Consider the following 21,678-nt stretch of genomic DNA (forward strand, 5'->3'; position numbering starts at 1 on the left):
AGTGACTCGGTCTATAAAAAAAAGTGGTCAGATGAAACAGATGCTAAACCACAGGACTGTTTTGCTAGCACAGACTGGAATATGTTCCGGGATTCTTCTGATGGCATTGAGGAGTACACCACATCAGTCATTGGCTTCATCAATAAGTGCATCGATGACGTCGTCCCCACAGTGACTGTACGTACATACCCATACCAGAAGCCATTGATTACAGGCAACATTCACACTGAGCTAAAGGGCAGAGCTGCCGACGAACCATCAACCAGGAAAAGTGTCTATACAGGACTAAGATCGAATCGTACTACACTGGCTCCGATGCTTGTCGGATGTGGCAGGGCTTGCAAACTATTGCAGACTACAAAGGGAAGCACAGCCGAGAGCTGCCCAGTGACACAAGCCTACCAGACAAGCTAAATAACTTATATGCTCGCTTTGAGGCAAGTAACACTGAAACATGCATGAGAGCATCAGCTGTTCTGGACAACTGTGTGATCACGCTCTCTGCAGTCGATGTGAGTAAGACCTTTAAACAGGTCAACATTCACAAGGCCGCAGGGCGACGGATTACCAGGACGTGAACTCCGAGCATGCGCTGACCAACTGGCAAGTGTCTTCACTGACATTTTCAACCTCTCCCTGTCTGAGTCCGTAATACCAACATGTTTAATGCAGACGACCATAGTGCCTGTGCCCAAGAACACTAAGGTAACCTGCCTAAATGACTACCGACCCATAGCACTCACATGTGTAACCATGAAGTGCTTTGAAAGGCTGGTCATGGCTCACAACACCATTATCCCAGAAACCCTAGACCCACTCCAATTTGCATACCGCCCCAACAGATCCGCAGAAGACGCAATCTCTATCGCACTCCACACTGCCCTTTCCCACCTGGACAAAAGGAACACTTAAGTGAGAATGCTATTCAGACTACAGCTCAGCGTTCAACACCATAGTTCCCTCAAAGCTCATCACTAAGCTAAGGACCCTGGGACTAAACACCTCCCTCTGCAACTGGATCCTGGACTTCCTGATGGGCCGCCCCCAGGTGGTAAGGGTAGGTAACAACACATCCACTACGCTGACCCTTAACACGGGGGCCCCCTAAGGGGTGCATGCTCAGTCCCTTCCTGTACTCCATGTTCACTCTGCACGGCCAGGCACGACTCCAACACCATCATTAAGTTTGCTGATGACAACAGTGGCCTGATCACCAACAATGATGAGATCGCCTATAGGGAGGTCAGAGACCAGACCGTGTGGTGCATGGACAACAACCTCTCCCTCAACGTGATCAAGACAAAGGAGATGATTGTGGACTACAGGAAAAGGAGAACCGAGCACGCCCCCCATTCCCACCAACGGGGCTGCAGTGGGGCAGGTTGAGAGCTTCAAGTTCCTTGGTTTCCACATCACAGACAAACTAACATGGTGTAAGCGCACCAAGACAGACGTGAAGATGGCACGACAAGACGTATTCCCCCTCAGGAGATTGAAGAGATATGGTATGGGCCCTCAGATCCTCAAAAAGGTTTTCCAGCTGCACCATCGAGAGGATCCTGACGGGTTGCATCATTGCCTGGTATGGCAACTGCTCGCCTTCCGACCGCAAGGCACTACAGAGGGTAGTACGTACGGCCCAGTACATCACTGGGGCCGAGCTTCCTGCCATCCAGGACCTCTATACCAAGCGGTGTCAGAGGAAGGCCATAAAAATTGTCAAAGACTGCAGCCACCCTAGTCATAGACTGTTCTCTGCTACCGCGCGGGAGCACCAAATCTAGGTCCAAGAAGCTTCTAAACAGCTTCTACCCCCAAGCCATAAGACTCCTGAACATCTAATCAAATGGCTACCCGGACTATATGCATTGCCACCCCCCCCTTCTACGCTGCTGCTACTCTCCATTATTATCTATGCATAATCACTTTAATATCTTTACCTACGTGTCCATATTACCTCGAAACCGGTGCCCCCGCACATTGACTCTGTACCGGTACCCCCTGTATATAGCCCTGCTATTGTTATTTTACTGCTGCTCTTTAATTATTTGTCATTCTTAAATCTTACTTTTTGGGGGGTATTTTCTTAACTGCATTGTTGGTTAACGGCTTGTAAGTAAACATTGTAAGGTTTACACCTGTTGTGTTCAGCACATGTGACATAGAATTTGATTTAACTAGCTAGCAAGAGGATGCATAGCAACAGCATCAACTTCAGGTAGACCGACGATGAGCTAGTACCCTCAACTGAAAGGATACTGTTTGTTTACAGTATACTAAAATGAACTAATAGTATATAGTATATACACTCATTAAGTATGTAGTACACAGTATGTTAGCATGAGTATACGAACACAGCTTCAGACTTTCCGCCTTAAAATGCATGCCAAACAAAAACCTATGATTGTGCTGTTGGTGCCGTCATATGCTAAACCAAACTTTTGATCTGCAATGTTCAAGTAAATGCATTTTAACAGCACTATGTAGTATGAGTATGCTTACAGGTCATATTATGGATATAGTTAGTATGCAAAAAGTTCCCAGATTTCATACTACGTTTGCCAAAATACAAAGTATACAAGCAGTGGAAACTATTTCCGTGCAGCAGTCACCAACGCTCTAGATAACATGAAAACAGCCTAACCAGCTCTGCTAGGCCAAGTAAAATGGTCAGAGAGAGGTGTTCTCTCATTTGTGTCTGGAAGTAGCTTGCAAGCTAGCCAACTTTAGCAAGTTAGCTTGGATGTTTGACTGCCGTTGTGGGGTCAGAATGCTCAGCTCAACCCTCCTCCTTGTCCAGAACGAGCAGTGCTCACTCTGAACGGTCTGAACTTATGAAGGGACAACCTGACAACTCTCTGAATTTACAAACACCCAGAGCACACTCTGAGCACACTGGCACTCCAGATTGAATTTATGAACACACAAAGTCGTAAGATGTCTAGCTAGTCATTTATTATGCTAACCATCCATCTTTACCATAAGCAGCCTTGATTGTCATTGTAGAGAATTTGGCAGAATGTCCAACGAGCATAACAACCACAGACCACATGTAAGCACACCAGCTCAGGTCCTCCACCTTGGTCTGAGGAGGGGAGGAATCTTTGAAATTGTTGACTGTTGCATTCATATTTTTGTTCCGTATAGAAAGAAACACACCTGTCTATATAAGATCCCACAGTTGACAGTGCATGTCAGAGCAGAAACTATACCATGAAGTCAAGGACCAGTCCATAGGACCAGTCCATATCCGAGATAGAACGGTGATGAGGCATATATCCGGGGAAGGGTATAAAACAATTTGAGTGTTGACAGTTTCCAAGAGCACAGTGGTCTGCATCATTGGGAAATTGGATTAAAAAAAATGTACTACCCAGACTCTGCCTAGAGCTGGCCGTCAAACCAAACTGAGCAACCATTCAAGAAGATTCTTGGTCAAATCAAATTTTATTTGTCACACGCGCCAAATACAACAGGTGTTGACCTTACAGTGAAATGCCTACTTACAAGCCCTTAAGCAACAATGCAGTTAAGAAAATACTAAAAAAAAGAGATAACAGTCTATGACTAGGGTGGCTGGAGTCTTTGACAATTTTTAAGGCCTTCCTCTGACACCGCCTGGTATAGAGGTCCTGGATGGCAGGAAGCTCAGCCCCGGTGATGTACTGGGCCGTACGCACTACACTCTGTAGTGCCTTGCGGTCGGAGGCAGAGCAGTTGCCATACTAGGCATTGATGCAACTCGTCACAATGGTGTTGGAGTCGTGCCTGGCCGTGCAAAGCTTAAGTAGGCTACGCTGTTCCCTAGAAGAGTCCGCTGTTTCAGCCTATGTAAGTGTCTATTGTATTTCTTTGTAGCGCATACATCATTTCAGATTATCGAAATTGATGAAATCTCAAATCTAGTACAAAGACATTTTAGAAGCATTGCCTCTATAGCTAATACCGGACACTCACTCATTCTTCATCACGCAGTCTTCTAAACTCCCAACTCCATTTAATGCCAAGATTATTATATACATTTTTGATTATACTTTTGTAATGCTTTTTGTGACATGGATCATAATTACAGTTACAGTCTACCAGGTTGCGTGATCCTCGTAAAGTTACATGGAAAATACAACTAATGGGACGCAGAATTAAATGTATATCACACTCGCACAAATGCGACCAGTTATTTTTCGTATTTGCCTTTAATTTCTTTCACTAGCAAATGCAAGTGAACTGTTGGCACTTTAGAGCCCCATGAATGTCCATCTTATGCTCGCTAACGTTAGCTTAAAACAATTAGTATTTACCTTTCCACAACAACACAGAGTCGAAAAGGGACTTGTCCATGTGTTAACGTACAGCTGACAGTCAGCAAACTCAGCATCACAACAAACAAGAGGGGCTGACACTGGGTAGCTACATCAAATAGTAATGTATTAATCTCTATTAAATCTTGACACAAACCCTGTAAATGTCTGTGTGTTGCAGCTTGAGAATCAGGATGTTAGATTTACTCAGTGGATGTATTTTTTATAAAAAAGTGTTTAAAAAAGAAAAAGAATCAGGCCCTATTAATTTCTGCATACTTTTAACTCTGATCTCGTACCTGCGTACATAGACAGAGAATTGCGTAGTTGGTACACAAAATGCATGCATGTTGGCAGGTCTGCTGTATTGACGCTTTGCCTGTTTGATGGTTCGTCGGAGGGCATAGCGGGATTTCTTATAAGCTTCTGGGTTGGAGTCCCTCTCCTTCAAAGCATCAGCACTACCTTTTAGCTCAGTGCGAATGTTGCCTGTAATCCATGGCTTCTGTTTGGGGTATGTACGTAGTCACTGTGGGGACGACGTCATCGATGCACTTATTGATAAAGCCAGTGACTGATGTGGTGTACTCCTCAATGCCATTGGAAAAATACCGGAACATATTCCAGTTTGTGCTAGCAAAACAGTCCTGTAGTTTAGCCTCTGCTTCATCTGACCACCTTTTTTTTTTTACAGACACTGGCGCTTCCTATGGGGATGCTTTTCCCACAGCAGGGACTGAGAGACTGGTAAGGATAGAGGGAACAATGAATGGAACCAAATGCAGGCAAATCCTCGATGAAAACCTGCTTCAGAATGCAAACAACCTTAGACTGGGGCAAAGAGTGAAGTTCCAACAGGACAATGACCCCAAGCTTACAGCCAACGCAACGCTGGAATGGCTTCAGAACTAGAATTTATAAGTCCTTGAGTGGCCCGAGCCAAAACCCAGACTTGAATCCCATTGAAAGTTTGAACATTTCTAAAAACATGTTTTCACTTTGACAATATGGGGTAGTGTGTAGATGGTTAAGAAACACATATATTTAAACAATTTTGAATTCAGGCTGTAACAAAATGTGGAATAAGTCAAGGGGTATTAATCATTTCTGAAGGCACTGTATGTCCCATCTTTAGTCCACAAATAGAGAATAAGGCAAGAGGCAAAACAGAAATCAAAAACTGCTGACAAATGTGATTAACGTATATCAAAACATGGATGACATCTCGATTTCCTTGCAGAATAGAATAGATATGAACCATCCTAAACCACTGATTACAATCGGTATGCAACCATATTGCTTTGACATAACTTGTAGTGTTTGCCACACATTTCAGCACAGCAAATTCATTTCAAGCGTTGCAATACAACAAAATATGATATTATATAATGGCTAGCTACAACTGTACGCTTACAATCTGTCCAATGATGGAGTAGAAACAAGCCAAGGCATGTTAGGTACTCTGCATCAACAGAAAAAGTCGCGAGCTCGCTTCGGGAGCTTTGGTTTAGCTGTAGCATCAAGCTACTGTATAGCCTAGCTAGCTAGCCGACCAAAATGTCTCATTTCGACTTACCACTAACAATCCGCAAGTGTTTCAGACGTGTCAGAACATCTTTTTTTGGATCCAACACTTTCTGTGTAGATTTTTTGACGTCCCCATGAGGCTTTTTGGAAAACATTCCGAAAGCAGAAGACGAAAGAATTTGTAGGGAGCAAGCCCCTTCTAATCTTCTTCAAACGATAGCTAACCACAAGTGAGCTGTGGGACCGTTGTCATTTGATGTAACGTTACTGCGACCTAACAGTCTTATGGACGATAAAATGTATATAAATAGATAAAATTAGTTGAGAGGTGTGCATTTTCCAGAAAAAAAAGCGTATGTAAAATGTTGCTACACTCTCCGTAACCCAACCAACACACCTCTCCGCAAAATCTCAAAACATGGCGGAGTTTGAGATATGAAAAACAAGGTAATGGAAATCAGAGCAATTCAACTACGTAATAGGGTAGCGAAATAATGTAGTGGCTGGTTTGATTCATTAAAACACTGTACATGACATTCAGAACATAATAAATGGCATAATGTTGCCCAACCAAGAAAGCAATCTGTAAATGTAATTTCAAAGACCACTCAATGAAAACGCTAAAGTTTCATATTATATGGAAAAGTGAATCGATGGCTTTTTCTTCAAGTGTTTATCATGCTGATCTGTCAGACTTCTGTCTGTGTTCTGTCAAACAAGAGGCAGAGAGATCTATGTCTCAGAGAGAGATCTATTATATATTTCACTTGCTTTGGCAATGTTAACATATGTTTCCCATGCCAATAAAGCCCTTGAATTTAATTGAATTCAGAGAGAGAGTTGTTGATGTTGTTTTTATATTTGTATGTGTATCACTCCGCTTTGACAACATTGACCTTGTCATTCGTGCCATTAAAGCATATTGAATTTGAGAGAGAAAGAGTGACCAAAGCAGTGCCAAAAGCTTGACAGTGGAGGCAACAGTAATTAGGACGTGGGGGAGTGGCTAGAAGAGGGTCCCTGACTCCCTTTCTCCAAATGCACTGATTTGATTGGAACTGGACAGGTAACAGCACATTACTGAAGCCATGCAACTCATTGTTTTCCCCTGTTCTATGATCTGAAAGCTAATTTATCAAAGTGAAAGTAGTGTAACTAGATATGTACTTACATCAGGTTTCGCGTAGGCTTGAATTATCAGCATATTAATTGAAAATTCGAGACAATTTTCTCATCTAAACTTTTCTTGATTTGATTTGTATGGTCTAACGAGGTGCGCTGCTTTGTCAAACCCTGCGGAGTGTAGTTTGATTCCTCCCTTTTTGTTCCATTACTTAATGGTGAAGTCGTTGTAAAGAAACTACAATTCCCTAGCGTCGCAATATACGTCGATTACATTAGGGGGAAATAGTTTTAAAGAAACTACAATTCCCTAGCATCGAAATCTACGTCAACCACAGCGACCGTAAAAATGTATGAAAACAAGAAAATAGATTGTTGATCTTAATTTGGGGTTAGGCATAAGGCTAGTATTGAGGTTGGGGTTAAGGTTAGGGTTTAAGAAGATACATTGTAGAAATAGGCGGGCTATAGACATAATTATAACGTTGTGGCTGTGAGAATTAGTCAGTGACGACCCCCAGTGTGGATCACATTTATTGTTTGTTTTTAGCTTGGAAGCTTGCTTGCTAAGTTTAGCTAGCGTTCCTGTCAAAACTTACCGATATTATTCAATCAGACATAAAACTATATTATTTCTTATTTATCTTTATTTATGCTACACATTTGATATTTTTATTTTTTTACCACATCAATGTCACCCGATGAACTCCTGTGTGGTTTTCGAAAGCTAGCTAGTGTTAATTATCTTATTAACGTTAGCTAACGTACATTTTTGGTGATTCTGTTTTGTCGGTTTTATTCTCTAGCTAATGTTACCTAGTTAACCGTTTTTACAATGATTTGTAGCTACCCATCTTTTGTTGGAAGTAACACGTTTGAAGAAAATTACTCTACTTCCAGTTAAAAGGTAACGTAAGTTCAAGCTTTGAATTAGCTAACGTTAACCATTAGGTCCTGTAATAAATACCATTTAAAATAACACAAGCATATTGCTATTACATTGTTATAACTAACTTCTTTCTAAGCAGGGTTTCTCACACACCCAGAGACAGATGGCTGACACAGAACATTCATAAACACTGATAAGAAAAGGGTGCAGACACACACACATACCCAAGGACGGAGGGCTGACTACGCACACACAAAATCTCCTGTTTAGCTGAACATTTGATAACAAAGAACTTTTGCTATAAGACTCAGAAGGATGACGCCCAGCTCATCAGGACCAATCTGAGAAGACAACAACCTGTCCAGAACCAACCAGAGGACAAGAACTTCCAGACTCAACCTACTTTCTATCTTTGTATAAAATGTCTATGCACTCTGTTATCTGGGCTTTTTCTGGAGGTTCTCTATGAGCCGAAGGAACGAGACCGTATACGCTTGTACCAGATATCTTTACTCTTAAATAAAGCTGTCGCTTGTCATACAATTTACCACCTTGTCCGAATCGATCCTTGACCGGCTCGCCCTTCTCCATATCCAATTATCAACAGTCCACATTTTATCTGGCATTGATACAACCATTCTGATAAAAATCCACGCAAGGAAGTCAACATGCCGGTACATTCTCAAGAAAAGAAAGAGAGTAACCGGCACGAGGAGATGGAAGTCGATTATCCTGAACAAGAGGGGAGTTCAGACGAGGATGACACTGAGCTCGTCCGTGTCAGATGATGGGGATAGCTCGGGTAAGAATTGTTTTACCAACCTAGTTTGTAAGCTACAAGTGATTTGCATAGCTACAGATGTTATAAATGCAGCTAATGTGTTTCATTGGTATATTGGACATCATGCATGCATAGTAGAGATGGACGATGAGGACTGTGAAAGGAGAAGGATAGAGTACCTTGGTGAAATGACAAATCTGGAGAAACAATTTGGAGACCTGAAAGACCATTAAGTCACTGATTGGCATTGAACTTAGAAATATTATTCTAAATTCCATCAGTGTGTCTAAGGTTAACCAATTGCAACCGATGTTGTTTCTGTTCAGGTTGTACAAGGAGAGGTTGAGTCAGGTGGATGCGAAACTCCAGGAGTTGATTGTAGGCAAGGCTTCGGAGTACCTGGACCGCTGGAAAATCTGCAGGAGAACATGCAGATCAGAACAAAGGTTGGTAAGTCTGTCGCAAGCTAATCTTTGGATCACGTTATTTATGTAGCCTTAAACTGATTTCACAAATTGCTGTGGCATTGAACACCAGAGAAATAAAGGTTTCCTAGTTGTCATCCAAAAGTTGATGAAGCAAATTTCATAAACAGTATACTGACATGTCTCACTGTAAAATTATTTTCCTTCCCAGGGATCTACTGGGGGCTCTGTGTAGAGTCTGTAAAAAACAAGTACGACTGTGAAATCCAAGCTGTTTTCCAGCACTGGGAGGTGAGCATTGCTGCTGGGAAGTCCACATTTCATAGATCTACCCATGTCCCAGGGATGCAAGCTAGTTACCTTTTGCCGAAATTTGCCGTTTTGGACCCAAAATAGGTGACCTATGTGATTTGTGTAGATCCAAGGAGAAAAGTTTGGGAAGAGGGTGCTTTGGATCACCACTGGCTGTAGTAAGCGAACGAGTGATGCGTGTGTGGAGCAATACTGGCTGTATCCAAGGCTCATCCAATCGTTCACATAACAACAGAATGCAGCGCAGTACGCGACTGAAGGAAGAAGAGACAACCAAATTGCTTACAGCATCAGCGCGCACACTGGAAAGACAGTGGAGAGTGGAAAGGCAGCTTGCCAGTTACAGCAGCGCATCCCCTGAACAATAATGTAGAGGTAACGTTAGGTGAGAAGCCTGACCACGGAGGTGAGAAGGTGATGAAGCGTACTTCATAAGCTGTAACTGAAAAACAACTGGCATTTGGAACATTTGAAGTGAGGAAGAAAGTGTGGTGGAACAAGTATTGTTAGCATTGTTAAGAATCTTGCTAACTTAGCTGGATCGAATTCTCCGTTAGCCAGCCAGAGAAATGTTGAACAACATTAGCCAACTTATCTGATCAAATTATTGAGTTTTGAAAATTCACTGGCTAATGTTAGTGACCTAACCAATTCGCTATAGTATTAACTGGTATATGACTCCTTGCCATTCCTCAAGTTATAACACGTTAGTTGCTTACTGGACCCTGGCAATCTGTGTGAAATGTTAACTAGCTAACGAACTAACCACTATCTGTTAACTAATGTTTCCCCTCTACAGTATGTGGTTCATTTTCAGAATGAGAGAATTCTGTGAAAATGAGGCGTTGCTTGTTTAACAAGTGGATTCAGGGATCAAGTGTATTGTAGTTGGAGCTGGGCCTGGCTTAAGCTGGATGCCACTATAGAGTTGAAAGGACACCACACACTTTACCTCTTTATCACTTTTTCAATACAGTGGATAAAAAGGGGTATGCTGGGTGTACTCTCCGCGTGAAATAGATCAATTATGCCAACAAACGGTATCATGCTCTGCTGGCACATTGTAGAACAGATGTCCACAGGCAGAAAGTGTAAATGTAATAATGTGCAGTGTAGCCCAAAGATATTGCTTTTGTTATGTTGAATTTGACAGTTACACTTGTGTGTGAGTGAGGGGGGATTATAAAATGTTTTACTCAGTGAACGTTATTTTTGCACACATGTAGCCTTGTGCACTTGATCGACGTCTACTATAGTGCCATTATAATAGAGAAAAAATATAATGCCTGTTTGTGTCATTCTATTTCTACTTTAAGGTCTTTTTTCCACAATTGCAAAATTTAGATGTGTGTGGTCACAAGCATTTTATTATAAATGCTGTCATGGCTAACTGCAATATTAGTGTCTTGTTTCTTCTCAAGAGTGTCATTTCCAGTAAAGTCTAGGCAACAAATAACATTGGATTGCTTTCTTTACATTTTTTAGCTGTGAGTTAGGTTCACATTAACCACTTTTTATTTTACACACAGAGACTGATCATGTAGATCATATTCTTTGTTGTTTAATTAGTTAAAACCTGCATTTCCCCCTAGCAGGATTTTTTTTTGCATGTTTCAGTGCAACAACAAAAAAGTGTCACCTTTTTGGGCTCTCACCAGTTTGCATCAAAACAATGCTAACTAGTGTTAGTGCAATGACTGAAAGTGTATGGTATGTACTAGCATGCTAGCAGGTACTATAGACTTCCAGTCACTAGTTAGCAATTACGCTAACGCTAGTTAACAACTTCCTTCAGACTGCACGCAGAGACATAAAAATGGTATCCACGAATTCATCTGACTATGGGCAAGTAGATAAATTGCCAAATCCCTTTAATCCTCTCCTCCCCCCTCTGCCCACAGTGTCATAATAACCACGACGAGGTGTAGTTTAAACGACTTGACAGCAGCAAATCTACACTGTTCATATCTCTGCTCCAGAAAGGAAAATACACCATCAAACACTCCTAATTCCACAGGTCAACTTGCACCACTCCTAGTCCCTCTGCAAAGTTTAGAGGAGCTCTTCAAAGACCCCCACGGTGTCATCTTTTGCCCAGTTTTGTATTTTCTATAGTACAAGGAAGTCTGAATGGAGTGTTATCTATACTTAAAAGACAATTTATATGAAATTCTCTCTTTTATGGGGGGCGGGGTTTAATTTGATGAGATGGGTTCGGGTCCTCTGAACTGTATCATGTCACGTGTGTGTCTGTAGCTGTAAATATAACTAGAGTGAGCTCCAAAAGTATTGGGTCGGTGATACATTTGTTGTTGTTTTGACTCTGTACTCCATCACTTTGGATTTAACATTATACAATGAGGTGCTGACTGTCAGATTTAATTTGATGGTATGTTCATCCATATCAGGTGAACAGTCTAGAAATTACAGCACTTTTTGTACATAATCCCCCCATTTCTTTTTCATTTTTTTATTTAACCTTTATTTAACCAGGTAGGCAAGTTGAGAACAAGTTCTCATTTACAATTGCGACCTGGCCAAATAAAGCAAAGCAGTTCGACACATACAACAACACAGAGTTACACATGGAGTAAAACAAACACAGTCAATAATACAGTAGAAAAATAAGTCTATATATAATGTGAGCAAATGATGTGAGGTATTCGGACAAATTCACTTGTGTATTAAAGTAGTCAAATTGTTTGTATTTGGTCCCATATTCCTAGCATGCAATGATTACATCAAGCTTGGAACTTTACAAACTTGTTGGATGCATTTGCTGTTTGTTTTGGTTATGTTTCAGATAGTTTTGTGCCCAACAGAAATCAATGGTAAATCCTGTATTGTGTCATTTTGGAGTCACTTTTATTGAAAATAATAATTTAATGTTTATAAACACTTCTACATTAATGTTGACTCTACTATGATTACGGATAGTCGTGAATGATGAGAATGTTAGATGAAAAAATATACATGCTAATCTCTCACCATTACAATAACTGGAGGTTAGCATTTCTTTGGGGGGGGTTATGATATTTCTCATCATTATTCACGATTCATTCAGGACTATCCGTAACTAAATTAAAGCTGAAAGTCTGCACTTTAACCTCATAGTCATTGTATAATTTAAAATCCAAAGTGCTGGAGTACAGAGCCAAAACAACAACAGAAATGGTCACTGTTCCAATACTTTCGGAGCTCACTGTATGTTCCAATACCATCTTTAGTGGGCAAGATAAAAACAGATATGGAGAAAATGAATTTCCAGACTCTGATTTTCTACAGGTTTGCCTTAACAGTAGCTCAAAGCCATAGGATAAATGCACAATATAAATGGACCAACACTGTTAGATCTATAGAACGTTACAGTACATCAGCCTCCAATGTACTGTAACCTTGCCAAATATCCATTATTCTCTCTTGCCATACCTGTCTCTGCCAGTTCTACTTCTTGTATTTTTTAATCACCTATTATTATATTACTAGTAGGGTACCTGAAATGACTGTCTATATCTTTAAGTTGGCTAAATGTCTTACACCTTCCAATGTAGTATTCATTTGTTTCTTGCCGTCTATCTTAATGACACTCATACTGCACTTCCAGATGCTGTGTGTTGCCGAGAGCAGAACCAATATGCGTCTTAAAGATGTAGTCCGGGATCTTATGTGGATGACTTAATACACAATGGTGCACAATTTTCAGGGACCTGTTTGGTTCATGAGAACTACTTTTAAAACTACTGGCTCAAATTATACAAAAGCTCTGGAGCATCATTTTAATGTACAAAATAAAGTGGGCCTGCATGTTTTAACCTTTATATGGAGCAGGTTTTACTAAAGATATGCCCCTAAACCATAGAGAGCTGGAGTAGTAGCTGGAGTAGTTTGGAGATTCCAATAGATACAAATTCTAGCAATACCATCACCATCTACCACAGCCAGTTTCTTCTACCTAAACAGCCAAGTGTTATTATTCATATGACTTGGGTTAGAAAGCTTTTTTACTTGCCCAAACTCTACTGCCAAGAATAAGCTCAATATTTGAAATGTGTATTGTAGGGCACTAATGTGAATGGTGTGAAAATAATGAACTGTTTTGTTCTTAAAACTGACTTGGAAGGGATATGTTTGAAAGCAAGATTTCAGCATGTCTGTTCTTGTCCTAAAGCCTTTTGGGATAAAGTATCAATATGAATGTGTGGTATTAATGTATTTGTATTTCATCATTACTGCCTGGTTGTACATTGTAAACATTAGAACCGTTGGCTAAACAAAACAAACATGGTGATATAATACATAGCTATGAATATGTCCTTACATGCGTTTTTGAAAATGGTAATAAAACCTGAATAAAACCATTGACAGTTCAACATCTGACAGATGTGAGAGTGACAGCTACCGGGGGTGTCGCTGTTTCCATTCCAACCCGTACCGCAGCTGATGATTCGTGGCTGTCGTGTTTTGGTCTCTGCTAACGCCGGAGTCTGAAGATGACAGCGAGAAAGTCTGGATCACGACTCGAGACCGAGATAGAACGATGCCGTTCGGAAGGGCAATGGGACAAGATACCAGAGCTTGTACGGCAGCTGTCTGCCAAACTAATATCAAACGGTAAGAAATATGTCTACGATTCGTGATTTACTTTTGCTCTGCGGTTCATTCAGCGATTTGGGGCCTGGACAGGGAGCAGAATCCAAGGGCTTTCTTAACCACGTCAACGTGAATGCAATTTCCATTGCGAGTCGGTTCCAGCTAGCCAGCCATTTCTAGGTCATCTGTAAAAACGAAATAATTATCTTGAAAAACCGTAATGGTTTATAACTATTTAGCGAAAACGCCAAAGCTCATTTGAGTGTGCATGCGCGCTCACTTCCTATTTCTTGTTTTGACAGTTTTCTGTAATTTAAGCCAGGGCTAGCCAGCATAGCTACCACCGTGTGCCTAGCTAAACTTGTCTTGGGCAGAGAGTATTCCTGGCGCTATGCATACTGGTTGAACGTTCTCACCCAGGAAAATTTTCTGAAATATTTTACTGAGCTAACTAGCAGTCTTACCAGTTGCATAAGGTAGACTCCATAAACATAGTTTAAGAATCTAACGTTACTTGTACTCCTGGCTCCATATCAATGACATCATCATAACATCGGGCGACTAACTACTTAATGAAATCAACAAAAAACTAAATTGAAATCTTTGAGCAATGAGTATCCCTCAAGGAGGTGAGAAATATTTGCGGTCTTGGCAGATTTGGGTTCCGTTGGTGTTTGTTGGTCGTCACTAGTTACCACAGCCACAAAGTGATGAACCTGCCTATTTCTAAAATGTATCTTCTTAAAATCTAATTTGAAACCTAACCTTAACCACACTGCTAACCTTATGCATAACCCTAACCCTAAATGACGACTAAAAACACGTTTCTGTTTTCATAGATTTTACGATATAGACATTTGTACTTTGTGGCTGTGGTAACCAGTGGAAAACCTGTAAGCAGGAAGTCACTGAGATGGTATGATGATGTCATATTGCTGACTTCACCTTGAAATATCTTATTTTGGAATTAATATATGTTTGTTGATGTAAACTGACAGGCATACCTATGTCAGTTAGACCAGAGGGTCACACTCTCCTGTCATGCATAATGGGCCAGTTAAACTCGTAACATACTGGATTAGCCTACAAGTCACCTTAAAATTATAAAAAGCGTGGCATTTAGGGGTTGAATAACACTAATCCTACTAATCTTGTACAAATCTAAGCCTATAATCTTCTTCTAGTCTAACAAACATTGCACCACACCAGGCTTCTCAATGTGTAGTGAGTTGTCTTTTTGCATCAAGGAGAATGAGAGAGTTAGCCTGCCCAGTTCCAACCAGCAGTTTTGGTCCTCCCTATTTAGAGCTCGCCAACTTGTAGTCCTAATAACCGGAAATTAGTTACTTCTGGTTCGTTCAGCCATTCCTATGGAAAAAGAACAGGGTTTTAGGATCAACGGCAAAAATAAGGTCTGAGGTTAACACAGGCTTAGGAGATATTATACGTTTTGTTCTTTGCTATGGTATCAGTCAGTTAACATGATATTCATGAATAATGAAGCCTTTATGTGCTTAGTTTTTTAAAATTTGATTACATACAGTAAATGCTTCATAATTCACAAAAAAAGTGAGGCTTGCTGATGAAAATGATCTTGTAGAACAAAACGTGTAAGATCTCCTAAACCTGGGTTCAACACAGACCTTATTTTCGGCATTTATCCCAAAACCATACAAAAACTCCATTAATTTCCCCAAAGACTTTGTCCAACGAATCATGGCGAAGTTAGTGCCTACAAAAAGACGCCATTACTATTGCTCTCTCTTCGCTCTTATCCCTGAGCCATTCCACCTCAAAAAGGACAAGCGAGAGGATTTCGACACCCACCATCTCAGATTGTTCTGAAGTCGTTTCTGTAGTTAGAAACAGATAAGATTAGCATTCCTGAAACATATTATTTTGTATTATTAATTTGATCTCTAAGAAATGAAACTAATTGATTGCCCCCAAATTGGCCATTTTAATATATAGGATTCATATAATCTTCAATAAGTATAGTACCTAACATCCGATAATTCCTCCTAATAATGAGGTAGCCTAGTGGTTAGAGCGTTGGGCCAGTAACCGAAAGGTTGCTTGATTGAATCCCCGAGCTGACAAGGTAAAAATCTGTCGTTCTGCCCCTGAGCAATGCGGTTAACCCACTGTTCCCCTGGCGCCGAAGACATGGATGTCAATTTAAGGCAGCCCCCCGCACCTCTCTGATTCAGAGGGGTTGGGTTAAATGCGGATGACACATTTCAATTGAAGGCATTCAGTTGTACAACTGACTAGGCACCCCCCTTTCCCCTTAAGACATGAGGAATCCAATAAAATTATCAGAAGCCACCCACTGACCCCCCCACACCCCACGCCAATCATATCCGAAGAACCTATATACAGTTTCCGTTTTCTATGTCTGACAAGTAGTATGGAGATGCTGCTTGTCGCATTGCTTCTTCATTTTTTTGTAATTTATTCCCTGTGAATCTAGTGATGTGTTTTTCCCTTGTTCAGAGAAATTAGCCACTATTTACCATAGTGTGAAAGTACTGCGTTATGCCCACTAGATGCCACTGTTGATACTGCCACCACATCCATTTTACTGGTCTCTTGTGTTTATTAAATGGATCACAACATTTTCTTTGCAACTTTGGGTAGAAAACCAATAGCTTTTGCTCATGATGAAAATAAATTGTATGGTCATCCTCACAATTCAAGCCAGTCCGCCCTGAAAGCAATTCAGTTTGTCCTTCTCTTAGGCTTAATTTGTGTCCAGGAAACGACCCCTCTGTGTGTGGTTTATTCTGTTAAAAAAAAGGTCTGGATAAGTTAGACCATTCCTTGCATACAAGCAAACCATTAGGCTATAGCAGTTCTAATGGTTTCAATGTTATGGTCTCTAATGGTCTTCAAATAGTGAAAGTCCCAAACACACACTGTATTGCAGGGATCATCAACTAGTTTCAGCTGCTGGACAATTATATATTTTTTGGGAGCAGATGGTTAAGGGGCCAGAACCTAGACTCAGACTGCAAATTGAATGCAAGAAGACCAAACAGAATATTTGACTAAAACCTAATCATTTCAAACATTGCTTATGTTTGTATACAGTCACATACAGTATATCTCTGTATTATGCGTGGCAATGCTTTGGAACAGAGTTCCTAAATTTAAAACCACTTGGAGCTGATTTGCTGGTGTTTTTACAACAACAAAATAATATAAATAATGGTATTGGGCTGGGTTTAATGGTAAATGTCATTAATCACACTACATTTAGAGATGTTTTCTTATTGAGAATCATGCTACTGCCATGCAATGGTTTTTAATTGTATTATTTTATTAGGGTTGTCACAACATTTTAGTCACTATCCCTTAGGTGGCTTTTGACCATTTTACTCAATGATAAGAATAAGTTTGGTCCAAATTAGATGTTGGGTACTGTATTTGTTGAATATTATGTGAAGCTTTACATTAAAAGGGACAGTTTGGGTGCAATCAATTAGCTTGATTTCTCAGAGATCAAATTAGATTTCAGAACAATCTGAGATGGTGGGTGTCATGGCTTGCCCCCCCCATCAACCTTTCTGAATACTGATGCTGTAGTATTGTACAGATTGTTAGAGAACCTGCATGTTAGTCAGGGTTGACTGATCTGATCTGTCTTTACTGTGATATATTATTGGAACATGACGTGTGTTGTCATTCCACCTATGACTCTGGTAGTTAGCCTAGTTGGTAAAAAATCAGTGGCTTGTTCTAGGTCATATTCATTAGTGAACATCATAGAAAAAAATTGCAAACTTTATCCGCTGGAAAACAAAAACACGTATGTTATTGGACAAGGTCAGGTAGTCCTTCCCGGTTTCAGTCCATTTCCTTACATTTGGTGCCTATTGAATACAAGACCCTGTTGAACTGGGAGGGTAGTCTAATGTTACATGTCATGAAGCATACTGGAGGTGTAGTCTAAACTGTGTGTTTCAGATGACCTGGGGGAGCTGCTGCTGGGGGAGGCCAAGCTCCAGCAGTACATCAAGGAGAACCCCATCAAGCAGGGGGCCAGCCCCAGGGGCCCAAGACCCAGGCTAGTGGAGGTCCACAAGCACCTGACCGCTGCCCTGGACCGAGGGAACCTCAAGGTAGCTGATGTAACACAGTAGACTTCACCTATGACCATTATATTAGTATACATCATCTGTCTACTTTTCAGTCTAGTTCCGTCTTGTAATAGTGTTATAACATTCTAGTTCCGTCTTGTAACAGTGTTATAACAGTCTAGTTCAGTCTTGTAACAGTGTTAACAGTGTAGTGCAGTCTTGTAACAGTGTTATAACAGTCTAGTTCAGTCTTGTAACAGTGTTAACAGTGTAGTGCAGTCTTCTAACAGTGTTATAACAGTGTAGTGCAGTCTTTCATGCTGAGCGATTAGTGCTTTTTGAGGTCTGTTTCGGTTTGATTATTAAAAAGTAATCACGGTTTTCCATTTTGGTTTCGATTATTTGGATTGAATGCTTTAACAACACAGAATAAAACAATTATTAAAAGCCCTATGATGGTAGTGACTGCCCATTACTGCTTATCACTTATTAACCATCATTTATTTGCATTACTTGAATAAGATATTTTATTTGATAACTTTATTATTTCATTCCAAGTCTATAGAGTTCCTGTCTATGCTGCCTGACAAAATCAATCTTTTAGTAATTTTTCGAAGTAAATAAGGCATACATTTATGACTGCTGAATACCAACTATCAATCACTCAGATCATGTATTTTCAGGTAGAGATACCTCGCGAAGCAACAGCTGCTCTATATCCACGATTGCGCATTCTTCTCTCCGTCTCCGTGTCTGCCCCACACGTACCTAACGTAGCAGGTGTAAAACAAACAGACCAGACAAGGAGATGCATAATGGATTGTCATTGTAGTTAATTACCAGGTTTTATTCAGTAAATTACCTATAATATTGGCCTGTTGGAAACTATAACTCCCTACTACATCTCACATCTCACAGTTCAAGCTGGATCTGATTTATCTCTAGAGAAACTGTGCAATGTGCGCGTTGAGCTCACAGAAAACAAACGGCCAAAATGGAATTGATGTCGGTCAATTAGTTGTTTAAAAAACGAAAAATAACTGAAATTCCAGTTAATTGCTCAGAACTGCCAGACTTATAACAGTATTCTAATACTACAAACGGTAACACTGGTTTAATCAGTATCTGGCTTTACACTCACTGCCTTCCCAAACTGAGAGAATCCCCTTTGAATTACATAACCTCATAACGCTGCTTCACTCCCTCGTGCAGCTTCTATGCCCTCTTTTTCTCTGAAGCGTGTACATTTAGCTACACATCTTTGTGTTCAGGAGAAAACAACACTATCTGTCTCTTTCCTTTCGTGCCTAGCCGGACTACATGCAAGAGGCCAGCATGTTAATGGCCAAGCTGTCCTACGTGGAGGGAGACTACAGTGAAGCCATCAACCAGTATGGCAAAGTGACCCTGGACGAGCTGGCGCTGGTGGGAGCCCCTGTCTACCGTCTCTCCATGATCGCCGAGGCATACGCTACCAAAGGTAAGAGCCTTGGGTACCAATTGTAGTATGCCTTCACATTACACCAGTCCGGGTTTTTCCTGGCTAAAAGAGGCATAGGTGGTGGGTGTGATAAAACCTCTGGGTGGCCCGCCACAAAATACCCTGTGCATGAAGAACCCTGCAAGTATTTCCCAAATCAAAATCTAGACACATATTTCTGTTTCAAGGGGACAGAGGTATGGTTAGGGTGTTTCCCGTTAATACATGGAGTAGCCAGCCAAATAAGAAAACGAGCCAGCCAGGGAGTTCCGGGCTGGGGGGGTTCGTTTTTTGTTGTTGTTGCAGAATGTGCTCTATTTTGATGGCCGCTGGTACATTCTAATGCCTTGATTCCATCCGAAATACACAGGTGAATTACTGAATACTTTAACGACTTTACTTCACAGATTGGTAAAATTAGTTGTGGTATTGAGTAGAAAGGCTTTACAATAACAATTACTGAAAATGTATGAATTCAGTGTGTTAGTTTTGGATATCGTTTAGACCTATATGATCAGGACTATTTTCTAAGTAAAATAACCTTTTTTAACATTCAATCTGTCTTATCTTGAGATTAAAGTAATTTTTACAGCGTTACTACAAGATATGAATTGCCACTGATGTCTGTGGACACAGGAAAACCAATGTCATTTGGTTGAACTATCCCTTAGAATTTGGCCTGTCAATCAATCACTGTGGGTGGGACTTTGGCGGAAGGCAGTAGATTAGTAATCTATTTATAAATAGTAGTGTTATCTTTCAAGTTAATTTATTGTGGCAAAGACCTAAGAAAAAAGGTAAGTAAACATGGATTCCCTGTTGAGAAACAATATAGAATTGCAGTAATTTAGTTACCTCTGCCAGATTGTGCACCCCCAAGTCTAGTTAAATAAATAAAAAATATATAAAAGTCAGGTACCCAAGAATAAACCTACAGGTATGATTTGAAGAATGAAGCAGGTGTTAAACATGGGCCTTACTACTCAGAAAGCAGCAGTTGACTACTCCATTGTCAACACTTTAATCAAATCAGAAGCCTATATCAACATCTAAAATACCATATAAGTTTCATGCCATTAGCTTTTATAACCTTCAATCTGTTTTCTTGTATCATATTTTGGACCAGAATGAGGCTCTCTCTCCACTACCTATTGTTCCTACAGTGAGGATTAAACATCTTCATCTAATGTTTTCATTATTTATCTGCAGATAGTCACCAAAAAGCAGTAATAGCCTACCGCTATTCAAATTAGTGTGCCAAATGAATGGCTCTCTCACCGATGCAATCTGGTTCCGTTCACCTAAAAGTGCTGATCAAAAAGAGCCGAACAACCCATCACTAGTCTACACTGACGAGTCACTTTAGCGGACACTGGCAAGTCTCGACATGGTCTTTGATTTACTTGTCCCGACACGATACTATAGACATAACTACGTTGTATGATTTATGAATAGCAAAGGGTTCTAGGAGATGGACTTTATTCAGTTCGTCCCCTCTTATAAACTAGTCAACACAAGCAACAGTAAATAGCCTATGCACCCCGAATCTGTGGTTGGCTGTAGGCCTATGAAACACGCAAAAGAAAATAAATGAATGTGCCACAAAACAATAATGAAGTGGATTTCCACTCATTGCTAGTTGCGTGTAAATTCACTCACCAGGAGTCAATAAAGCATCATGCGCTCCCTCTGTGAAAATAAAATTGACTGTAGCCAACCACAGTGCACAAAAATAACACCGGTACTGAGAGGCAGGACCAACAACAGACTGACAAACCAGCAGTGTTTCTCTGTCATCGCTTGCCTTGTGACTGACAGGCGCCTATCCTATCAATATACTGTATAACTAGAAGATGCATATTGTTCATTCTAGTGGGAGAAGGCTATACAGACTTTTCTGACTAGCAAATGTAAACTTTTTTTAAATGAAAAGTGGAAAAAGTAGCCGGCTGACAATTAGTCTATCAGCTGTTTAGCCGACCTCCAGCGCTTATGGAAAACACTGCATAGCCTGAGTTTCTATTCAACCGCCAAGCCTCAGCTCGATCTCAACTCTGCTTCAGTGCTTTACTCTACTTTACACATTCCATTCCTGTCATTTTGGTGACTAGCTCGATAGGAAGTGTCATCAGTCAATTCCCAAGGACGTTGAGCCTAATCCGAAACCAAACC

General features: G+C 40.6%; 3 protein-coding genes across 20 annotated transcripts in view; 2 read left to right on the forward strand and 1 right to left on the reverse strand.

The window, feature by feature from the left end:
* The window catches only part of LOC139553371 (ral GTPase-activating protein subunit alpha-1-like), an 84,029-nt gene extending 77,736 nt beyond the window's left edge, over positions 1-6,293 (reverse strand). For all 10 annotated transcript variants that reach the window (XM_071365628.1, XM_071365634.1, XM_071365632.1 and 7 more), the window contains exon 1: positions 5,875-6,293. In XM_071365628.1, the coding sequence (XP_071221729.1) occupies positions 5,875-5,980 (106 nt within the window). In that variant the 5' untranslated portion in view covers positions 5,981-6,293. The remainder of the gene's footprint in view (positions 1-5,874) is intronic.
* A 971-nt stretch (positions 6,294-7,264) lies between these two features.
* LOC139553375 (breast cancer metastasis-suppressor 1-like protein-A) lies at positions 7,265-13,577 on the forward strand. 7 transcript variants are annotated; one of them, XM_071365644.1, is made up of 6 exons: positions 7,265-7,298; positions 7,794-7,854; positions 8,496-8,638; positions 8,944-9,067; positions 9,254-9,333; positions 9,461-10,812. In XM_071365644.1, exons 3-6 carry the CDS (start codon positions 8,621-8,623, stop codon positions 9,581-9,583), a joined length of 345 nt encoding a protein of 114 aa, XP_071221745.1. In that variant the 5' UTR covers positions 7,265-7,298; positions 7,794-7,854; positions 8,496-8,620; the 3' UTR covers positions 9,584-10,812. The 7 variants fall into 7 exon arrangements, 4 of the variants coding, with proteins under 4 accessions (XP_071221745.1, XP_071221744.1, XP_071221743.1 ...); XM_071365643.1 differs by having other exon boundaries at positions 7,266-7,298; positions 8,500-8,638; XM_071365642.1 differs by having other exon boundaries at positions 7,283-7,298; positions 7,976-8,638.
* A 200-nt stretch (positions 13,578-13,777) lies between these two features.
* The window catches only part of ttc7b (tetratricopeptide repeat domain 7B), a 67,280-nt gene continuing 59,379 nt past the window's right edge, over positions 13,778-21,678 (forward strand). Inside the window, exons 1-3 of one of the 3 annotated variants that reach the window (XM_071365640.1) lie at positions 13,778-13,965; positions 17,914-18,068; positions 19,338-19,506. In XM_071365640.1, the coding sequence (XP_071221741.1) occupies positions 13,845-13,965; positions 17,914-18,068; positions 19,338-19,506 (445 nt within the window). In that variant the 5' untranslated portion in view covers positions 13,778-13,844. The remainder of the gene's footprint in view (positions 13,966-17,913; positions 18,069-19,337; positions 19,507-21,678) is intronic. The other 2 variants (XM_071365637.1, XM_071365639.1) reach the window with 2 other exon arrangements.

Source organism: Salvelinus alpinus, chromosome 25, assembly GCF_045679555.1.
Source record: "Salvelinus alpinus chromosome 25, SLU_Salpinus.1, whole genome shotgun sequence".
Lineage (NCBI taxonomy): Eukaryota > Metazoa > Chordata > Actinopteri > Salmoniformes > Salmonidae > Salvelinus > Salvelinus alpinus.